Below are 20,590 nucleotides of genomic sequence, written 5' to 3'. Positions count from 1 at the left end.
AATGCTTTAGTTGTAGAATTCAGAGTGCTTTAGTTGTAGAAGCCTGTGTAACTAGCATTAAAAAACAACAGATTTTAGAAAGTACACAGCATTGGTAAATTGAAAGACTGGAATTCAAATAAATGCAGGTGTGCTGTTATGTTACAACAAAGATTTTTCTTTCAACCTCTGCTGTTACAGATTTTAAGACCTGTTACTATTGGTTCCTTGTGGTGCAGTTAATGCAGCATTAATTTCAGCAAGCAAACCATAGATCCTAACCTTTCTTGTGCTTTTTTTCTTGTTTCCTTTTTTCTTTGGCAGCTTCTAGTTCTTGTTTCTCATGAATTTCCTTCAGGGTCTTGCAGACTTTTTTGTGGGTAAACCAGTGTATTTTTTGGCAGTTCTGGTCGCAGTACATCACCTAAAAGTTACCAGAGCTATCAATCCATCTTTATGTACTAAAAAAAATATACAATATTCTTGTATTTCTTAGTGTACCAAGTTAAATCTCTCTATGTATATTACTTAACGGTATTTTTAATCAATCTATAAGGTCATATGGAGTGATGTAACCTATATAAAACTCTGTAAAGAATAGTTTGTTTTGTTAACTCTGAACATACAGAAATTTTACTCTTTCTTCATTCTTAAACGTACACACTTGGAAATCCAAGTACTCCTACTTGTGAATTTCAACCACCTCTCCCAGGAGTAGATGGCTTGCACATTTTCAGTGTAGGCATACATGCATGCCATTCCCCATAAGTCTACACAGCAGAGAGTCAAGCATTCAAAATCCTCAGCACCTCAGCGGCACTATTTTTCGTGATTCATTATAGCTATTTATGGATTCTTACCATTTTACATACTGAACATCTTTTGTCTGCTCCCTTTCCCCCACAGGTTGTACAGAATTCGGCATCCACAAAACCCACTTGACCAGTAATAGCTTGTGTAAGTACAGAAAAAGCTGTAGGATCAGAACCCTGAAAGGTAAGACAAGAGGTGGCAATGAGCTTAAAAAACAACACTATCATGAAGAGGGACACACAAGAGAAAAACAAAACAAGCAATGCAAGCTTCCAAGCAGCCAGCTGCAGTGTCACTGAAGATGCCGTAGCAGCAAGAACATAAAATTAAATCATAGAACTTCAACTAACATGCACAACCTAACATTTATGTGGTTAGATAAATTTTTGTATATAAAGTTAACTTATTCTTTAGCTTCTGTAGAAGGGAGGATAAAAATGATCATTTTTTACTCTGTAAATTATTAATAACACTATTAATGAACTCAGTGTTCTTTACACGCTGTCATCTGCTTGCAGATCATATGCAGCAGGTTTTCTCAGATTAGTCTCTGTGCTGGCACACAGAAAGATATTTTGCTTGTCCCTCAAATACTACTGTGCTCAGCGGACTCAGATACTACAGATCAAATGGTCAGAACTCAGAATTTTCAAAACAATTATTTGCATATTATTATTTAGATATTATTTGCAGTATCTTTCCCACACAATACAAGCAATAAGATTTAGTATATTTTACTGGTAACCATAAATTACAACTGTTCTTTTGGGCAATGATGTGAACATCAGAGGAAAAAAATGCCAGGTTGCTCCAGCTCTAAGTAAACCTTAAACTGTTAGACTACCATGCAATATGCACAATCATAACTACTATGACAACACTGAGACACCCAGACTGAATCCAAGTAACTATGCATGCCAAAGGTCAAGGCCTTCCAGACAATTAAAAATTTACAGCATGTCCTCCTTCCCTGTTCTGCATAAAGGACAGAACTCCAATGCAACAAACTGTATTTCTTTAAGGGGAGAAGGCAGAGAAGACTGCAAGGTCTTCTAAGAAAAAAGGGACAAGAAGGAAAATGTTTGCTCTAAAGCAAGTCTTAATGCATCATGATGGCTTACGTTTTCACACTGTGTTTATTTTTCTGGCTTAGACAAACAGTAGGGATTGCATCAAGCCTCAGGACATTTTAGTAGACTGAAGCCACTTAAGATGGAAGTTATTTTTAATTCACTCAGCATAATCCAAACATGTCACAAAATTGTTCCACTCCCCAGTATTAGTGCATATAAATTCTAGCTCTCAGAGACCAGACAGAACATTCTTTAAAAAGAATAGTAATTCTTGTGTAAGATTTATTATGAACTAATTAATAGTACTATAATGAAGTGTGTTACCAAGGCGTATGAGGAAAACTGAAGTTAGGTTTTTTTACTTGTGATTTTGATTTCCTAATTTAGAGATACATTTTGCTCTATATTGCATCATCTTGCCTCTCCCCATGGTAAAAGGAGCTTCACAGAATGTTTTTTCTTTTTCTACCATCACGTATTACCAACTTTCCATGTACACTAGAAATAATGAATGCATTAAATCTAGGAAATGATTTGATCTTAAACTGAATTTAGACATTGTGGAAAAAAACTCATTGTGCCAAATGAGTTTCATCTGTGTCTGAATCTACAATTTGTAAAAGTTAATTGGCAAAGAAAAACTGAACAGACATCCCAGAGCAGGAAAAGAAAGCTCTGACAGAGAAACAAGTTGTTTCAATTTTCTTGAAAAGCTGAGGTATTTAAGCATTCATTATGGGCACAGGAAGAACCTACTAGTTGAAGTATTTTAGAGCATTTTCCTGCAATATGTAAAATAAAATCCCAGTTTGCTAGGGAGTTCAGGGACATCAAAAACGTTTGCTTAATATAACACATTGCAGAAGCTGAGAAACAGAACGATGGCTTAGTTTAAACTAAATTTACTACGCAACTTGCTTAGAAAGTATTTTCTTGATAGGAAAAACTTACTATTTCAACAGGAGCAATACTTCTCACGAGCTGCTGGAGCAACGTAGCTTCACAGTAAGGAAACTTTCGGATACTTTCTCGAATTAACTTCTCTTGATATACAGGGAAACCATCTTTTTCTCTCCCTTTCAAGAGACTAAATTTTTTAAAACCGAAGTCAAATAAGAAATCACGTAGTAAATGTTCAAGAACAAATATACAGCGTGCTGTACTCTGTCCTCTTTCAAATTATAGATAAAAATTATAATTCAAAATAAATTGGCAACTTCATATGTAAAAGTGTTTAAAATGCAAATGAAATTATTTTTATTCTAAGGTACAAGCATTATGAAATATAAAATAATTAAATGTATGCTCTGAAACCACTACTTACTAATTCAACTACACAGAGAAAAAGAATCATCTACAGGTAGACTAGTATCAACATCAGACTGAAGTAGCAAAATGGTTTGTTGTGTTTAAAAATGAGCATTGTAAAAATAAACAAACACTGAAGAATGCACAATACTTTAAAATACAACTTCTGCTTTACTTATGTTTAATACATGTTATAGTCCTGATGCCTCTATATTTATCTGGTTGGCTCCTACTTTTTTATATGGATCACTGATGAACTATTTGATTTCAGTATGTGAAAGCTGACTGCATAATTTATTTTCAGTATCATGTAGAAATGCACGGAGGTCTATGGGGAAAGTGACCCTTCTAAAAGCCCGGCCACTCACTTCGATACTTAAGATCAGGCAGCTGGCTTTGTAACTCTGAACGGTTTCTGAAGATCTGTCTAAGTGATTTAAGAGTCCAAGTCTCATTCAGAGCCATTGGGATTTGCAGTTCTCAGTTGCTTAAGTGTTTTTGAAAAAAAATCCCACCCTGTATGACTGCTGGAGAGCAAAATGGCAAGAGAAATGTTCCCAGATGATCCATATCGGACATTGAGAAATTATTTTTTCAAGTCTATCACTCTCCTTTTTCTCCACCACGTTGCTCTCTGCTGCTTCATAGCGTATGTGCGATTGCCAAGCTCTAACCAGTTCCAGCAGGGAGCTGAAACTCTAGGAATGTTTCCTTTGTACACCAGGGAAGGACAATGCCACTTCAGATAGAAAAAAAAAGGGAGTCAGTGCCACCCTGAAGTGACTGCAGCTGGGATTATTTCAAAATTTACTCGGCATAGCCTTCATCCAAGACAATCTAATCTATTATTACAGTTGTCTTTTTCTGGTATCTGTAAAGCTGGTTCATACACATGCCTTCAGACCTCTGTGTAGAAATGCGTACCTTTTGATAAATCCATCTAGTTTATCCTCTCGCTCTTTTAAGAATGTGATACATTTCTGGAAGATGCAACTGATGTAGTGCATTTTCATAGCAAGTACTTCATTCATATCTTTCTGCTTCATACATTTCTCACAAATTAGGTCCAGAACCCTGTAACATTTCTGCAGTGCTTCTACTTCGGCCAATAGAGGGTTCTCTTTTACCAGCAACACTATCTACGAGAAAGATTGAAGAAAATGTAATCTCATTAGGAACTAGTATTTTTAAACTTACGCATTAGCATTACAGGTTATATAGCTCATTGTAGCTAAATTTCAATGGAACTTCTAATATTTCTCTACTTCCGTCTTATGCAGTCTTCCCCTTTTTTTTTCAGTCACTATTTAATATTACTATTTAGTACACTATAATTCACAGTCCCCATACAAGAAACATTCAAAATTAAGTCTGGTATTAAAAATAATAAAGATTTTTCCAGAAGAGCCTGAAGTATCAAAACCATTTCAAAAGAAACAGTTACAGAAACTACCATACACTGTCCTAAAATCTCTTTCCTTTTCAACACCTAAAATAAATAAACTGAACTTGTATGATTTAAGCAGCTTCACAGAACACATCAACCTCACATAATCTTGGAGTACTTCAGGTAGACTAGTAAAGCACTGAACTAACCGTTTTAAGAGGAAACTGTACACCGTACTCACTAAATTAGCTGCCACTGGCACATTACTGTTTGTATGGGCTGCAGATACCTGGCTGGCAACTCTTGACGAATTCCTGACTTTGAATGGCAAGCCCAAGGAACTTGTCTTTGAATTTAGCTGTATTAATTTCTCTGAACTACACTGGAGGAGCAAACCATAAAGGACATTATTTTCAGCAAATATACAGGGAAGTAAAAATAAATATCTCTTGCCCATATTTTCAGAAACAGCAGCAGCAGTAGATGTTACTATAGTGAACCAGTGATGAAGGTAGGACGATACATGCCGAGACAAGCATTGGGAGAACAATGAGATTTTGTTAAGATAGGAAATTGTTTTATTTTTCCACTTCAAGTGGGGCTAAGAAAAACAGAAAGCCAAGAAAGCAAGCTATTTATGGTTATTGGTGTAAAAAATAAGAATCTCTCTACTTAGAGTTCAAGGTTCTGGTGCATATAAACACTGAAATAGCTTCATTTTTAAATCACATCTAAATCTTGAGCCCAATTCCTTCTCATTTTCAGAAGCATCTGAATTAGTGGATAATGCTTTTGATCTCATTTGGAGTCTTGGAAGAGCTGAATGCTTTCTGACATAAAGAAACAGTTCCCATGCCAACAAACGCATACAATTTACATATTACTCCACCTTAACAGGATGCATGTTAGTAGTAGTAATAATTTTATGTAGAGGCCCAGCTAATTTTACTGGCAGTTTTGGTTCTTTATCTAAGCCTTGTGGTTTAGTATAGTAGTCCAGCCTTTCACGTGGAAAGAAGTTGTTGATGACAGTCACACAGTCATGTTGACCTAGAGGTGTACAAGAAAAAAAAAAAAATCACCAATGAAATTAAATAATAATAATAATAATAAAGACCTAAAACCAAATCCAATACAAGCAGTACAGGTGAGAATTACCCACAAAAGAGCTTAGCATGATATGCTTTGCACTGGTGACAGGCAACTCTTGCCATTCCTTTACATTCAGTAAGTGTAACTTACTGACCCCCAGCAGGGAATGACTTCCTGAAATTTCATTTGGAGAACTCTATCCCCTTCCCACATCCTCGCTCCCTGGTAAGCCAAAACTAAGAGAATAAGTATTTCTCCACAAAGTTATACTATACTAGTAGTCTCATACTGGTGTTAAAATTTCTCAAGAGAAGTTATCTCCACTTTGTATTTTAAAAAATTAATGACATTTGCATTGGGTCTTAAGTTTTCAAATGTGAAACAGATAGTAGTGTAATAACCTAAAGTGGGAGAAATTATAAGAAGAACATGCTTAAAATTTACAAAAAAAAAAAAGTGACAAAAGTAACAAGATGAGAGAAGTTATACCCTCTTCTTGTTTTCTACATATGACAATATGATGGATTATTTGGCTAAACAGAAAGTAAAATTTAGCTTCTCTAGTTCAGGACCACATTCTTTAAATTGATTGATTTATCTTGGCACTAATCCTATTAATCAGTAGAAGACGACCCAGCCAACCAAATTCCAGCATTTAAAACCCTCCACTGTTTTAGAAGAGACTGTTCTAAGCTAATAGAGCACAGTGTAAGATAAATGACAGAGGAAGAAGTATCCTTACTTCCCACACACAGACAGATGAATTAATGTTGATTGGACAGAGAATAAAAAAGAACAGGAATGGATTCCAATGTTCAGACTTCTACAGAGTAGCATATCTCAGCATGCATGAAAATATTTATTCTATCTTGGTGATGTGATGAGATTTTAAACAAGAATTCTCAAAAAAATATGTTGGAGATAACATTCCCCATTCACTAATAACTCAATTCAGCATCACATTGGAAAAGACTCTCCAAATCCAAAGTATAATTAATAGGAGTGGACTCCTCTAACATATTAAGTGAATAGTTAAGGTTTTGCTGCTTGAATCTCAAGGGAGCAATGTCAATCTTTTCCTCATTAAAAGACCAGAATGAGATATGATTGAAATTGAAACTGCACTAACTCACTAATCAAGGAAGTAAATCTAAATGGCAAGTCCAGAACACCTAATGGACTTGCAATAGAGTTCTCAGACATTTATACAATACAAGAAGGTTGTGTTGAAGTGAAAATACAGGTCCTCATTTTTGGTTGTTGGGAAGGTCATCTGGACAGCAATAGCTGAGTCACTAAAATAACTCCACTTTTTCTGGTAATATTCTATCACACATCCTTGCCAGAAATAGAGAAAAAGTGGTAATTTGGGAACATTAATCCAGGAATCTCCCAGTACTGTCAAGATGGGTAAAGAAGTCAAAAGGGTTAAAAAAAAAAAAAAAAGACAAGAAAAAGAAACAACACCAGAACAAAGCCAGGTTCCATGTTTTGCCCAGGAACACACAGCATACTGGAATGACAAATCTTTTATCATGTTCTAGTCAAGTTCAGTTCAGTAAGTACTGACCTGCCTCAGAGCAGGTTCTGAGACTTCTCCCTCTCCCAAATGCAGAGGGAGAAGGGCAGGAGGTGACTCAAGCACTAGCACACAGCACACTCGTGGCAAAGCTCAGATGAGAGTTCCTGACTCCTTGCACTACGTTCATTCCTTCCCACAAAGGAAGCTCCAATTACACACTTTGTACCGCAGAAGCACATACCTGCACTTAAGACACCTCAGATGTTACCAGACTCCTCTTATTAGCTGAAAAGCGATGACTTTGCAAAAACTTGCACATTTGGAGAACAGATAAGGTCATGCGTGCTTTTACGAAACAGAACGGAAACAGAACACAAATTGAATCTGTTACAGGATGAGGTGTGGAAAAAATGCTGAACAACTGTATCAGTTCAAAACAGGTCATTAAACAATGTTTCTCCAACAAAAAGCATCCGAATCTAACATTTTACTTCTTTAGGAATTTAGGAAATTATAATAGACTTTCACCTTACCCACAAAAGCAGCCATCTGAGCTGCTGTCCTTCCCACAGAGTTGACAACATCAGTCTCTGCTCCAGCCTCTAACATCATCCAGGTGATTTCTTTGTTTCCTGAATTTGGGGGCAAGATATGGGGAATGAGAGAGAACAAACCAGAACTTGTAATTCTTTATGTTGTAGAAAACCAAGGGGTGAATTTCTCAAAGACCAGGAATAACACTGAGGGAAATGAATGTCCTTAATGCCATTATTTTAAGAATGGATTAAGAAAAAGGCATGGTGCTGCCTCCTTATTTATGGTTCCAGAGGGTCAAATCAAAGTAAAAACTAAATTCAGGCAGATTATAACTCTGCTCTCCGTAATGCACATTCAGCTCCCCGTGGAGCTTATGGGAGTCATATGCATATAACTAGACTAGAGCTTGGTCCCTCTGGATAGCAGTATAGAAGCAAATTCTACTAATCCAGTTTGACACTTCAACATTTGCTATTCTAAGAAGAAAACCAAATCCAGTACTATTATGTAGCAGGAGCATAGAGAAGAGAACAGATTGTTCCCTTCCCCACAGCGGGAACCGGGTGTTCAGACTGGGCTAAATACCAAGTAAAACGAAGCTAAAATTTGATGGGAAGATTAGATGACTTCATTGGTGCCCTTCAGAGACTAATACGGATACCTCACCACTCTAATGGTTCTGCTTTCAAAGTTATTCTTACTTTATCAGTTTTTGTGCACATGCTAAGTACAGAAAAGTGAATATTAAAAAAAAAGAAGGGGGTGGTGGATGGAAATTAAATGTTTCTGGTTTAAAAACAAAGGCACTCTGTCAGTAGTATTCATGTACCTTTTGCACTCACAGATAACAGACCTTAAAGTCAACATTCAGAAGCATTCAAACCCAGGATGACAGGTTAAAAGCTCAGCTGTGAGAAAATGGTAAAAATCCAGCATTTTCCATAAAGCTGCAGTCATTTAAAGAGACTTGAAGAGTTTGTTCCCATCTATCTGCTGCAGCTCTGATACTGCTCAATGCCACAGAACACTGAAATTTCCCAAACCTTTTTACCAAAGCTTTAGCAGAAGAGCAATCTGATGATCCAGGTAAGGTTCACATACGCACATATGCCTTTCTTTTTTTATGCTTATGATGAAAGAAGGGAGAGTTTAAACTCTACCTGCTAAGAAATCTTACTTCCCTAGAGACTCCTTCTTGGGAAGACGTAAGTGGCCTAGTAAAGAAGATACTTAAAATAACCTAATATTCCCAAATCTAATATTTTCCCCAGAAGGAACAATGTTTTTTATGTAGTGTCTTTTTTTCACTCAAGGAAATAATTGTTCCTTTCATCAGGTAAAACAAATATCAAGCTGCAAACCACCACTTGAGACAGGAGAAGATATATATATAGCCATAAGCACTCTCATGAAAAAAAAAACACAATGTAAAAGGAGAGGGAAAATTAATGTGAGAAAACATCTTTTAAAAACTTACTAAATAAATTTTTAAAAGCCCACAAGATAATTGCAAAAATAATATAGGAGAAAGGCAAAATTTGAAAAATACTGTATTGATTTGACAAGCCTCAAATATTACCAAAAGCTATTGATTTGTAGTCCTAAAAAAGGCAGTTTGATGCAGCATCTTTTTCAGTATAACACAGTATAATTAAACAGAATGTATCCCACTACACAATAAAACTGTCACAGAAGACTGAATTTTGAGATCTGTAACAAAGAGGACAAAGCACAGGTAGACTGTATGCCTCAAAATGCTGAACAAAATCAACTTTTATATGAAAAAAGATCTCAAGCCTGAACAGTAGCTCTCCTATTCCACTGTCCTGATGATTCTACTGGTCTTGACATATTCCCATGGTTCACGTAAGTAACAGTAATCCTGAATAATAAAAACATGTCAACGTTTTCCTTTAAATTATTAATTTATGGCAAATTATTAATTTATGGCAAATTATACCCATCAATGTAATAAAAATCAGTGACCTAAGTTTAGTAAGAAGTTACCTGAAAGTCCAGCAAACATCAAGGCAGTATATCCATGCTCATGTTCATTGCAGTTAACGTCAGCCCCATGTCGCAAAAGCAACCTGCACATGTCTATTTTCCCTTTGTACGCTGCATGCATTAGAGGGGTCATGCCATGCTAACAAAGGAAAGAGGAAGTAGCATACAAAAAAGAATTACTTATATCTCTTGATCTTCATACCATTGATAATTTTTACTTGTACATACATATTCAGTATAACTGCCAAAGCCTCACATCATATTTAAGTTAGCAACAACAAAAAAGCTCACAAAATCTTCATGAAAAAATATGGTTACTAACATGCAGTAGGTTTTCCATTTCCATGTCACTTTTCTGATTATGCTGTGCTATACATTTGAAAACAGAACAGTGTTGAATAAATGAAAACCATTTACTGACCATTTGTCATTGGCCTTTTGTATAAGATATTAGTGTTAAAGTCAACTAATGCTTCTGCTAGCGGGAAAGGCTTGTTACAGAAAATTTCTTTTCTCCCCTGCGTTATATGATAAGTAACAAGAAAATTAGGAATAGGCTCTTTTTGGTTTTGCCGTTACAAAGACTTGCAGTCTCTGAAACCCATCTCGCTTGGTTTTGGTCATGATTACTGGTAATTGTGCTATCCTCCTCTTGCCCATTTATCCACCCTTTTGGTATTGTGTCTGTGATCTTACATCAGCCAGAGCTCTGAAAGCCCTTGTAAAGACACACAGCTCTAACCAGACTATAACAACCACAGTCTCAAACCTTGCCTTTTGATAAACTGCACCAGTACAAAAGGGAGCAGCTTCAGCAAGGGAGGCACCAAGTTTTTATTAGAGTTGCACTGGGGTAATTATAAATGTAAACCTGGTGTTTCTCTAGGGGAAATTTGCAGAACTAGGGTGAATTGTTAGTGCAAGCTCTCTCCCTCTCCGAGGGAAGAGAGAAGCACATTTCTGTTTGAGAAAATTGCATGGCATTCCGGTTTTAGAATTTGATACGCTTTTTCCAATGTGCTGCTTATTTTCACTTAACATCAAGTCAGGATTCCTGTTATCAGCCAAGACATAGTAATTGCCAAGAACATTCTCCAGTACTGAATACAAGGGAGTTCTTCAGTTTGTCCCTGAAAGAAATCAAAATGGCACTTTCTTCCCTTTTTTTGCAGGTTAAAGCTGTGTGCATGAATACACTCATGAACACCATTACTGCAGCTCCATAAATGCGATACTCCGAAATAATCTAATTGTCAGTTTGAGCCTTAATATATTTTTCATTTCAATTTATGACAGAATAAAACCTAATAAAATTAAATTTATCAGTATAATTTTCAAAAACTTCCTAAAGGTGAGGGAAATTACAAAATTTAAAATTATAATAACAATTTTTAAGTTTTACTATTTCATTATTCCCCATCCTAACTAAAAACAATAAAAAACTATTACTTGATGCATTATAGTTTGGTAACCTGAAATATTTTGGTGAACTGCAATATAAACTGCCATTAAAGAAACAAAAGACCTGAAGAGATCACTTCACAAACGTGAAACAAATTTGTGATTGTTTTTGCTAAGTTTCATTTGTGGTCATTTGTGGCCACCGGATCAGGATGAGGAGGGTGATGAGGCCTTCTACAGGCAGCTGAGAGAAGTCTCGCAATTACAGGGCCTGGTTGTCATGGGGGATTTCAACTACCCTGATATTTGCTGGGAGGCCTACTCAGCCAGCCATCCTCAGTCCAGGAGGTTCCTCCAGTGCATTGATGATAACTTTCTGATGCAAATGGTGGATGTAGTCCACCCCAACTAGGAGAGGGACGTTGCTGGATCTTATCCTCACTAACAAGGAGGGTCTGGTTGAAGCAGTGAAGGTTGAGGGCAGCCTTGGTTGTAGCGACCATGAGATGGTGGAGTTCAGGATCTCATGTGGCAGGAACAGAATAGCTAGCAGAATCACAACCCTGGACTTCAGGAGGGCCAACTTTGGCCTTTTCAAGCAATTGCTAGGGGAAATCCCATGGGACAGGGTACTAGAAGGTAAGGGGGCCCAAGATAGTTGGTTAGCATTCAAGGACTGCTTCTTCCGAGCTCAAGATCAGAGCATCCCAACAGGTAGGAAGTCAAGGAAGGGTACCAGGAGACCTGCATGGTTAAACAGGGAACTGCTGGGCAAACTCAAGTGGAAGAAGAGGGTGTACAGATCGTGGAAGGAGGGGCTGGCCACTTGGGAGGAATATAAGTCTGTTGTCAGAGGATGTAGGGAGGCAACTAGGAAAGCTAAGGCCTCCTTGGAATTAAACCTTGCAAGAGAGGTCAAGGACAACAGAAAGGGCTTCTTCAAATACATTGCAGGTAAAGCCAACACTAGAGGCAATGTAGGCCCACTGATGAATGAGGTGGAGGTCCTGGAGACAGAGGATAAAAAGAAGGCGGAGTTACTGAATGCCTTCTTTGCCTCTGTCTGTACTGCTGGAGGCTGTCCTGAGGAGCCCCGGACCCCTGAGGCCCCAGAAGAAGTCAGGATAGAGGAGGAATCTGTCTTGGTTGATGAGGGCTGGGTCAGGGACCAATTAAGCAACCTGGACGTCCATAAATCCATGGGCCCTGATGGGATGCACCCGCGGGTGCTGAGGGAGCTGGCGGAAGTCATTGCTAGGCCACTCTCCATCATCTTTGCTAAGTCGTGGGCAACGGGAGAGGTGCCTGAGGACTGGAGGAAAGCGAATGTCACTCCAGTCTTCAAAAAGGGCAAGAAGGAGGACCCGGGTAACTATAGACCGGTCAGCCTCACCTCCATCCCTGGAAAGGTGATGGAACAACTTGTCCTTGGTGCTGTCTCTAGGCATATCAAGGACAGGGGGATCATTAGGGGCACTCAGCATGGCTTCACCAACGGGAAGTCATGCTCAACCAACCTGATAGCCTTTTATGAGGATGTAACCCGGTGGATAGATGATGGTAAAGCTGTGGATGTGGTCTATCTCGATTTCAGTAAAGCGTTTGACACGGTCTCCCACAGCATCCTCGCAGCTAAACTGAGGAAGTGTGGTCTGGATGATCGGGTAGTGAGGTGGATTGTGAACTGGCTGAAGGAAAGAAGCCAGAGAGTGGTGGTCAATGGGACAGAGTCCAGTTGGAGGCCTGTGTCTAGCGGAGTCCCTCAAGGGTCGGTACTGGGACCAGTACTATTCAATATATTCATTAATGACTTGGATGAGGGATTAGAGTGCGCTGTCAGCAAGTTCGCTGATGACACAAAACTGGGAGGAGTGGCTGACACACCAGAAGGCTGCGCAGCCATTCAGAGAGACCTGGACAGGCTGGAGAGTTGGGCGGGGAGAAATTTAATGAAATATAATAAGGGCAAGTGTAGAGTCCTGCACCTGGGCAAGAACAACCCCATGTACCAGTACAAGTTGGGGGCAGACCTGTTGGAGAGCAGCGTAGGGGAAAGGGACCTGGGGGTCCTAGTGGACAGCAGGATGACCATGAGCCAGCAGTGTGCCCTTGAGGCCAAGAAGGCCAATGGCATCCTGGGGTGTATTAGAAGGGGTGTGGTTAGCAGGTCGAGAGAGGTTCTCCTCCCCCTCTACTCTGCCCTGGTGAGGCCACATCTGGAATATTGTGTCCAGTTCTGGGCCCCTCAGTTCAAGAAGGACAGGGAACTGCTAGAGAGAGTCCAGCGCAGAGCCACGAAGATGATTAAGGGGGTGGAACATCTCCCTTATGAAGAGAGGCTGAGGGAGCTGAGTCTCTTTAGCTTGGAGAAGAGGAGACTGAGGGGTGACCTCATTAATGTTTATAAATATGTAAAGGGCAAGTGTCATGAGGATGGAGCCAGGCTCTTCTCAGTGACATCCCTTGACAGGACAAGGGGCAACGGGTGCAAGCTGGAACACAGGAGGTTCCACATAAATATGAAGAAAAACTTCTTTACAGTGAGGGTAACTGAACACTGGAACAGGCTGCCCAGAGAGGTTGTGGAGTCTCCTTCTCTGGAGACATTCAAAACCCGCCTGGACGCGTTCCTGTGTGATATGGTCTAGGCAATCCTGCTCCGGCAGGGGGATTGGACTAGATGATCTTTCAAGGTCCCTTCCAATCCCTAACATTCTGTGATTCTGTGAATGGGGGAAAAAGGAAGGAAAGGGGGGGGAAAAAGGAAGGAAAGGGGGGAAAAAGGTAGGAAAGGGGGGGGGGGGGAAAGGAAGGAAAGGGGGGGGGGGGAAGGAAGGAACGGGGGGGGGCAGGGAGGCAAGGGGGGGGGAAGGGAAGGAAAGGGGGGGGGAAAGGAAGGAAAGGGGGGAAAAGGGAAGGACAGGGGGGCACAAGGAAGGAAAGGGGGGGGGGGGACGGAAGGAAAGGGGGGGGGAAGGAAGGAAAGGGGGGGGAAGGAAGGAAAGGGGGGGGAAAAGGAAGGAAAGGGGGGAAAAAGGAAGGAAAGGGGGGAAAAAGGAAGGAAAGGGGGGAAAAAGGAAGGAAAGGGGGGGGAAAAGGAAGGAAAGGGGGGGGAAAAGGAAGGAAAGGGGGGGGAAAAGGAAGGAAAGGGGGGGGAAAGGAAGGAAAGGGGGGGGGAAAGGAAGGAAAGTGGGGGGAAAGGAAGGAAAGGGGGGGAAAGGAAGGAAAGGGGGGGGAAAAGGAAGGAAAGGGGGGGGAAAAGGAAGGAAAGGGGGGGAAAAGGAAGGAAAGGGGGGGGAAAAGGAAGGAAAGGGGGGGGAAAAGGAAGGAAAGGGGGGGGAAAAGGAAGGAAAGGGGGGGGAAAAGGAAGGAAAGGGGGGAAAAAGGAAGGAAAGGGGGGAAAAAGGAAGGAAAGGGGGGGAAAAGGAAGGAAAGGGGGGAAAAGGAAGGAAAGGGGGGAAAAGGAAGGAAAGGGGGGAAAAAGGAAGGAAAGGGGGAAAAAGGAAGGAAAGGGGGGGGGAAAAGGAAGGAAAGGGGGGGGAAAAGGAAGGAAAGGGGGGGGGAAAGGAAGGAAAGGGGGGGGAAAGGAAGGAAAGGGGGGGGGAAAATGAAGGAAAGGGGGGGGAAAAGGAAGGAAAGGGGGGGGAAAAGGAAGGAAAGGGGGGGGAAAAGGAAGGAAAGGGGGGGAAAGAAGGAAAGGGGGGGGAAAGAAGGAAAGGGGGGGGGAAAGGAAGGAAAGGGGGGGGAAAGGAAGGAAAGGGGGGGAAAAAGGAAGGAAAGGGGGGGGAAAAAGGAAGGAAAGGGGGGGGAAAGGAAGGAAAGAGGGGAAAAGGAAGGAAAGGGGGGGGGGAAAGGAAGGAAAGGGGGGGGAAAGGAAGGAAAGGGGGGGGAAAGGCAGGAAAGGGGGGGGAAAGGAAGGAAAGGGGGGGGGAAAGGAAGGAAAGGGGGGGAAAGGAAGGAAAGGGGGGGGAAAGGAAGGAAAGGGGGGGGAAAGGAAGGAAAGGGGGGGAATGGAAGGAAAGGTGGGGGAAAGGAAGTAAATGGGGTTGGAGAAGGAAGGGAAGGGCGGGGAAAAGGAAGGAATGGGGGGGGAAAGGAAGGAAAGGGGGGAAAAAGGAAGGAAAGGGGGAAAAAGGAAGGAAAGGGGGAAAAAGGAAGGAAAGGGGGAAAAAGGAAGGAAAGGGGGAAAAGGAAGGAAGGGGAAAAGGAAGGAAGGGGAAAAGGAAGGAAAGGGGGAAAGGAAGGAAAGGGGGGGGGAAAGGAAGGAAAGGGGGAAAAGGAAGGAAAGGGGGGAAAAGGAAGGAAAGGGGGGAAAAAGGAAGGAAAGGGGGGAAAAAGGAAGGAAAGGGGGGAAAAAGGAAGGAAAGGGGGGAAAAGGAAGGAAAGGGGGGAAAAAGGAAGGAAAGGGGGGAAAAAGGAAGGAAAGGGGGGAAAAAGGAAGGAAAGGGGGAAAAAGGAAGGAAAGGGGGGAAAAAGGAAGGAAAGGGGGGGAAAAAGGAAGGAAAGGGGGGGAAAAAGGAAGGAAAGGGGGGAAAAGGAAGGAAAGGGGGGAAAAGGAAGGAAAGGGGGAAAAAGGAAGGAAAGGGGGGAAAAAGGAAGGAAAGGGGGGAAAAGGAAGGAAAGGGGGAAAAAGGAAGGAAAGGGGGAAAAAGGAAGGAAAGGGGGGAAAAAGGAAGGAAAGGGGGGAAAAAGGAAGGAAAGGGGGGAAAAAGGAAGGAAAGGGGGGAAAAAGGAAGGAAAGGGGGGAAAAAGGAAGGAAAGGGGGAAAAGGAAGGAAAGGGGGAAAAGGAAGGAAAGGGGGAAAAAGGAAGGAAAGGGGGGAAAAAGGAAGGAAAGGGGGGAAAAAGGAAGGAAAGGGGGGAAAAAGGAAGGAAAGGGGGGAAAAAGGAAGGAAAGGGGGGAAAAGGAAGGAAAGGGGGGAAAAAGGAAGGAAAGGGGGGAAAAAGGAAGGAAAGGGGGGAAAAAGGAAGGAAAGGGGGGAAAAAGGAAGGAAAGGGGGGAAAAGGAAGGAAAGGGGGGAAAAAGGAAGGAAAGGGGGGAAAAAGGAAGGAAAGGGGGAAAAAGGAAGGAAAGGGGGGAAAAGGAAGGAAAGGGGGGAAAAAGGAAGGAAAGGGGGGAAAAAGGAAGGAAAGGGGGGAAAAAGGAAGGAAAGGGGGGAAAAAGGAAGGAAAGGGGGGAAAAAGGAAGGAAAGGGGGATGCTGACACTGTTAAAGCAACCACCTCTCCTTTTCCCAGCTCATTTTGCAATGAGGAACCCAGCCTCACGTTAACGACGGAAAAGTACCTTATGTTATTGTTTAGATTCAGGCAACTATACCAGTTCTATTCATTCTAAAATTACAAACTAAACACATAGACTGAAGGTTCAGCTTTTATTTGAGATAATATTTGGGAAGTTACTGAAATGGAAACAAATGATGAAAAAAGAGCAGGTGTCACAAGGACACAGAAATACCAGTTGAGGAACATCTTCAAAATCAACTCTCCTAAATAAAAAGGAAGAGCACTACTGAAATTAGACCAACTCCTTAAGACTAGTTCAGGTAGGTATTTGGAATTGGATTGTAAAAATGTCTCTGACTTTTAACAGAAATGGTACTGAATGCTGCTGGTCTAGAAATACATGACTTGAATTTTCATTGCATGAAAACCTTTAGAAATTTCACCCTTAAAGCTTTTGAATAAGAGTGCCCTTACCTATACTTGACCTTACTGCAAGCAGGATCTAGAAGGTAGTCTACAGATACATGCACAAATAATTTTAGCTATAGCTAAGTATGAACTAATCAGAATATGAAATACTGTTCAGAGAGTGTCGATCATAGCTATAGTTCTCCTTTATAGTCCTCCTGCTGAGCTGTTTGTTTCACATATGTAACACATTAGATTCCTCTGATGATCTTTCTGTTCATCTGCAGCAATGAAAAGTTAAAGTCTACATCAGTCAGCGACCTGAATTGAAACCAGATAATTCTTAATTGCTGTTGAATTTTCTTTGGTTTGTGTATTTTGAAATACTACGTAAAAAACATCAAAAGACAGAACTCTTTCTCCTCAGTAAAGGCCAAGGATCTGGGCATTTTCTGCTAGCATAGGAAGTTCTCACTGGAATACCAAGACAGATTAACTGAAGAACCCTCCACTGAACATAATCGGTATGAGTACCGATGAGTACACCTATCTCACATACTAATAAGCAGAATGCTGCTGTAATTCCCAGAAAGTATTCAGTTCTGTAATTAGCATATAGAACTGGACTAACAGATGTATTTTATTACAAAAGTGAACAGCTGAATTACCAAACTAGAGGAAAAAAGTAATGCTGCTAATGCTAAATGATAGTTCTATACTTGAGGGAGCTGGGGTTGTTTACCTTGGAGGAGGCTCAGAGGTGACCTTATTGCAGTCCACAACTACCTGAAGGGAGGTTGTAGTGAAGTGGGAGTTGGCCTCTTCTCCCAGGCAACTAGCGATAGGACAAGAGGACACAGCCTCAAGCTTCACCAGGGGAGGTTCAGGTTGGACGTTAGGAAGAATTTCTTTTCAGAAAGGGTCATTAGACATTGGAACTGGCTGCCCAGGGAGGTGGTGGAGTCACCATCTCTGGATGTGTTTAAGAAAAGACTGGACATGGCACTTAGTGCCGTGGTCTAGTTGACAGGGTGGTGTCAGGGCAACGGTTGGACTCGATGATCCCAGAGGTCTCTTCCAACCTGATTGATTCTGTGATAAGAAGATAATGGACGACCTTAAAATTATTTTAAATACAGAAAAACTGTGAAGCCTTTTGAGGTCAAGTCTCTCTGCTTGGTCTGCAGAAAATACAGGATTGTAATACTACACTACTCCTTTGCAACCTTAACTACCAACATGACTGGAGGAAACTTCCACTGCTAGAAAACCTTTGCACTTCCTCTAGACTGTCTTTCTGTAATAATCTGAAAGACCTTAGCCACACCATGAAAATGGATGGAGTTAAAGTCAGCAAACTGCCAACATGAAGTCACAACACTATTTACAAGCTCTGTACTCCCAGGGGAAAGAAAATTCCTGAACACTTTCTTCCATACTATGCTTCCAAATTAGCAACCACTCCAACTAAAATAGGACAAAAAATGACTAACCAGTGTGCATTTAAATGAAATTTATTTGTGTATAATTTGCATCCATTTCAATTGCCCACCTATTTGTCCTAATATTTTGGGACATCTGACCTTAAATGCCCCTGAAGTTTTAAAGCTGCCAGAGTCAAAGTGTTAAAGACAAGTTTTGTCGAAAAGCTATGTATTTCTTTGTTTTCATTAAGACAGTGATTAAGCCTAGATACCTTTTCTTTCTTTGACTACCTAAATCCACAAAGAAACAAGAAAAAAATTGATTTGGTCAGAAAAGATGCTGGGGAAAAACCAGGACTGTATGGGCTGAATCTCTATAACCTTCTACAAGATGGGTATTTGTGAAACTAATTTGAATAAAGGGGTCTTACTCTGCCTTCAAGAGAATTACTGCTCCCCATAGAGCACTGCAGATAGGAGGACATGAAGGGTGAGTGAGTCTTGGCACGGGGGCAGGAAAAGCAAATAGACTTAGAGGAGCGATTTTTGATTTTTTAAATACATGTAACAACAGCAGAAGCAATGCTGAAAGACTGTGTCCAGGTCATGGCTACATTTTTGAAGGAAGAAGCTGAAACAACTGGAAAGGATTTGGAAAAGAGCCACGATTATAGCTCATTTACTGAAGAAACATAAATTTAGGCAAGATACTTAAAAAGTCAATGTATTTGGAAAATGTTAAAATGTGACTTGGTCCTTGTCTAAAGGAACACAGAGAAAAGATTGCTGATTGGCAGTAGTTTTTAATCTAGAAGAAAGCAGATCTAAGCAGTTAGACTATATGGTCAAACCAAAAATTAAAGGGACATCTTATGTGTTTATTTTTTAAAGTCAGGAAGTGCAATATGTAACAGCCTGCTGCTAGATGCTGTGGATAATCCAGACTGTGGAAATTATTAAATTGTGACCACACGTTTGCTGTACCACAAACAGAAGAGAGAACTACATTAAACCTGTGCTCATGCTGTGGATTCTCTCATGTAAAAAGGACTTTAAGGAAGGAAATGAGTTTTTAGTTCCCAACTGAATAGTGCTCCCACTTCAATATCTAAGCATTCAATTTTCAGGGCTGTTTCCTCATTTCTTAACATTAATAAAATAAGTAACAGTAGTAATATAAATAATAATGTAAATTTCAGGATAAGCAGCTAAGGCAGAAGAAGAAAGTAAGACCTGATGCACTCAAAGCAGTCTCCAGTTGTGGCAACGCTGAATAACAGATGCAGCTAATGTTTAACTGGGGTTTCACACACTCTATTTATGTATAGATATTAGAATAACACATTAGAGGGACAATGGTTTATAACAGAAAAATTCTAAAAGTTGATGGAAAAGTAGAGGAAATGGATAGGAACACCACACAAGGTTCCTTTCTCCACGAACTTCTTCCCATCTTCAAGTAGCACTTAAGGATTTTACGTTCTACACGTCTATCACATCTGCCTCTGCAAAAGTACATTTTCCACTTCTGACCTAGCTGCTCACTGAGTATGTTTATGGTTCTGCAAAGATAAGCCTTTAGGTGATGAGATGCAAGCGTGAGATGGGGACAGGTATTCTTTATCCACACTGTCTGCTATCTAAGCAGAGGGACCACAGTTTGGTAGAGGTGACAAGAAATGAGGGAGCACCCCCATGTGTCTTGCTGCAGCGTTCATCTCACTAAAGATGAATAGACACCAGAGTTCATGCTGGAACTTGAGAGAAAATACAAACAGTGTACTACTTCAAGGTACGTTAATCTTGAAACTTCCTTAAAAAAAATAAGAAAGGTTCATTATTCAGCTGCAGGCTAGAAATATCTTCACAATAACTCTGATTTTGAGGAGTATAGCAATGTTATTTAACAACAAGAAGGCCTTCAGACTGACTGTTTCCCTTGCTAAACCCAGCATAATGCTTGTACAGTTTCGCTGTACCTCATCCAAGCAATTGACACGGAGATTCTTGCTGCCCAGTAGCCTTCCAGCCTCCTCGGTGTTTCCTTTAATTAAAAAAAAAAAAAAAAAAAAAGACACAAAGAGAGAGAAGAGGGGGTGAGAAAGGGAATAAATTGAGAATAAAGAGGAAAAAGATCGGTTCCGTTCCTGATTAGAATCAAAATATTTGTAGATTAACTACTTGGGATGTAGATTAACCACCAATAAATCGACTGCACTTAGTGAAGAAGCTTAGGAATGAACAGTGTTCTGTTCTAGAAGCTAAAAGCCAAGAAGTCACATCATCAGAGTCATCTGAGAGCATGCACTAGAAGTAAACATCTATTTTTTGTGAAGCAACTGATCTACACACACACACACAAGAACAGGATGCTGATATGTCTCTTCATAAACTGCATCAGAACAATTCTGAATG

The 20,590-nt window shown here is 40.7% G+C and overlaps 1 protein-coding gene across 1 annotated transcript in view; it reads right to left on the bottom strand.

Annotated features, from left to right (window-relative positions):
• The window catches only part of ANKMY2 (ankyrin repeat and MYND domain containing 2), a 28,442-nt gene that overhangs the window by 4,903 nt on the left and 2,949 nt on the right, over window positions 1-20,590 (bottom strand). Inside the window, exons 2-9 of the mRNA XM_068405504.1 lie at window positions 20,155-20,219; window positions 9,719-9,857; window positions 7,708-7,806; window positions 5,450-5,610; window positions 4,098-4,312; window positions 2,817-2,952; window positions 840-968; window positions 262-403 (exon numbers count right to left, since the gene is read on the bottom strand). Of these exons, the coding sequence (XP_068261605.1) occupies window positions 262-403; window positions 840-968; window positions 2,817-2,952; window positions 4,098-4,312; window positions 5,450-5,610; window positions 7,708-7,806; window positions 9,719-9,857; window positions 20,155-20,219 (1,086 nt within the window). The remainder of the gene's footprint in view (window positions 1-261; window positions 404-839; window positions 969-2,816; window positions 2,953-4,097; window positions 4,313-5,449; window positions 5,611-7,707; window positions 7,807-9,718; window positions 9,858-20,154; window positions 20,220-20,590) is intronic.

The sequence above is a fragment of the Nyctibius grandis genome, chromosome 7 (assembly GCF_013368605.1).
Source record: "Nyctibius grandis isolate bNycGra1 chromosome 7, bNycGra1.pri, whole genome shotgun sequence".
Taxonomy (NCBI): domain Eukaryota; kingdom Metazoa; phylum Chordata; class Aves; order Nyctibiiformes; family Nyctibiidae; genus Nyctibius; species Nyctibius grandis.
The sequence above is the reverse complement of the archived record's forward strand: the minus strand, read 5'-3'. Positions and strand labels throughout refer to the sequence as shown.